Source organism: Etheostoma spectabile, chromosome 15, assembly GCF_008692095.1.
Source record: "Etheostoma spectabile isolate EspeVRDwgs_2016 chromosome 15, UIUC_Espe_1.0, whole genome shotgun sequence".
NCBI classification, from domain to species: domain Eukaryota; kingdom Metazoa; phylum Chordata; class Actinopteri; order Perciformes; family Percidae; genus Etheostoma; species Etheostoma spectabile.
The window spans coordinates 34,107,086-34,108,437 of record NC_045747.1 but is presented as its reverse complement, the minus strand read 5'-3'; the positions used below and the strand labels follow the sequence as shown (position 1 = coordinate 34,108,437).

At 42.8% G+C, this 1,352-nt stretch overlaps 1 protein-coding gene across 1 annotated transcript in view; it reads left to right on the top strand.

The window, feature by feature from the left end:
- Positions 1-283: 283 nt before the first annotated feature.
- Positions 284-1,352, top strand: part of ppl (periplakin) — a 32,534-nt gene continuing 31,465 nt past the window's right edge. Inside the window, exon 1 of the mRNA XM_032536435.1 lies at positions 284-333. Coding sequence (XP_032392326.1) covers positions 284-333 — 50 coding nt within the window. The remainder of the gene's footprint in view (positions 334-1,352) is intronic.

Below are 1,352 nucleotides of genomic sequence, written 5' to 3'. Positions count from 1 at the left end.
CAGCTGGGATGCTAGCTGAGGGGCGGGGCCTGGGCGGGGGCGGGGCCTGGCTGACTGACAGGCTCCACAGGTTGGGTGGGAAAACTAACTAAAACTAATAGTGAATGTTCCAGGTTATAACTGCAGTGGTGCTACAGTGTGTTTGGAAGTGGAAGCTCAGACATTGAGAAGGCTGTGTGTACTCACACAAAAAGCGGAACGAGCACAGGACTCACACATAGCCGAGATACACCTGTCCTGCTGGGACTATTTTCTTGTCGGAAGCCGCTGACAGGTTGTCAACATGTTCAAGAAGAAGACCAAATCCACCGCTATAACGCAACCGAAAACAAGGTAAGTAGGCTACGAGACTGCTTTTTACTAGCTATGGCGCCTTCTAGAAAACTCTTTTGGCTTTGTTTTGAATCCTTCGGAACTGCTTTGATGTACTCATAAGCTCAAATATGTAACGTTATCTTCAAAGCGACTGCCAAACGTCATTAAATTACATATTTAACGTGACCTTGCTTTGTGATAAAGTCACCCATGGTTACCTGTAGCCTACTAACTTTATCTTATCCTTCAATCTTCTATATGGGAGTATCTGTAATAAATAAGACTTGCGTGAATATAATAAATGTATCGTTGATTACACACCTGCCGAATTAAACATCATATCGCATTTATTCACATAAGACCTTAAGTTTTGAATATACCTTGGTATATTTAGAGTACAGGTGTCGTCATTTTTGTTTATTACATTTTTTCAACGGAGTATGGCCCATTTGCTGAACATGGACTGACTTGCTGTCCTTTCTGGTGCACGACTCATTGTCGTTTGGACCCCGTTATCTCAGTGAGCTGGTGTCCTTCAGTATGATCTGCATGTAAAAAATGGAGATTGTAAATTGGATTGTAGGATTGCATAATGTGTGCTTTAACTCCAGTGAGGGTGTGGTCGATAGGTCGTGCAGTAAAGTTGTAGTAACTGGTTAGATAAGTATTCTGCTGTCCTCCACGAAGACAATGTTCGAGGAATTGCATGCAGCCTCTCCCATCATACACTGGCCAAGCCCAGTCCCTATCACGGTTACTCTTTGTCACTGTGTTTGAGTAGGGAAGGTTTCCACCCAGAAATACTGAAAGTGAATATTCAGAATCAATTCATTTTTTTATTCATAGTATAAATTCTTAACAAGAGTTATCTCAAGACACTTTACAGATCTAGAAGGTCTAGAACACACTCACAATTCTAGTAATTCCACCAAGAGCAAGCATTTAGTGTGACAGTGGCGAGGAAAAACTCCTTTTAGGAAAAAACCTGGGACAGACCCAGGCTCTTGGTAGGCGGTGTCTGATGGGGCTGGTTGGGG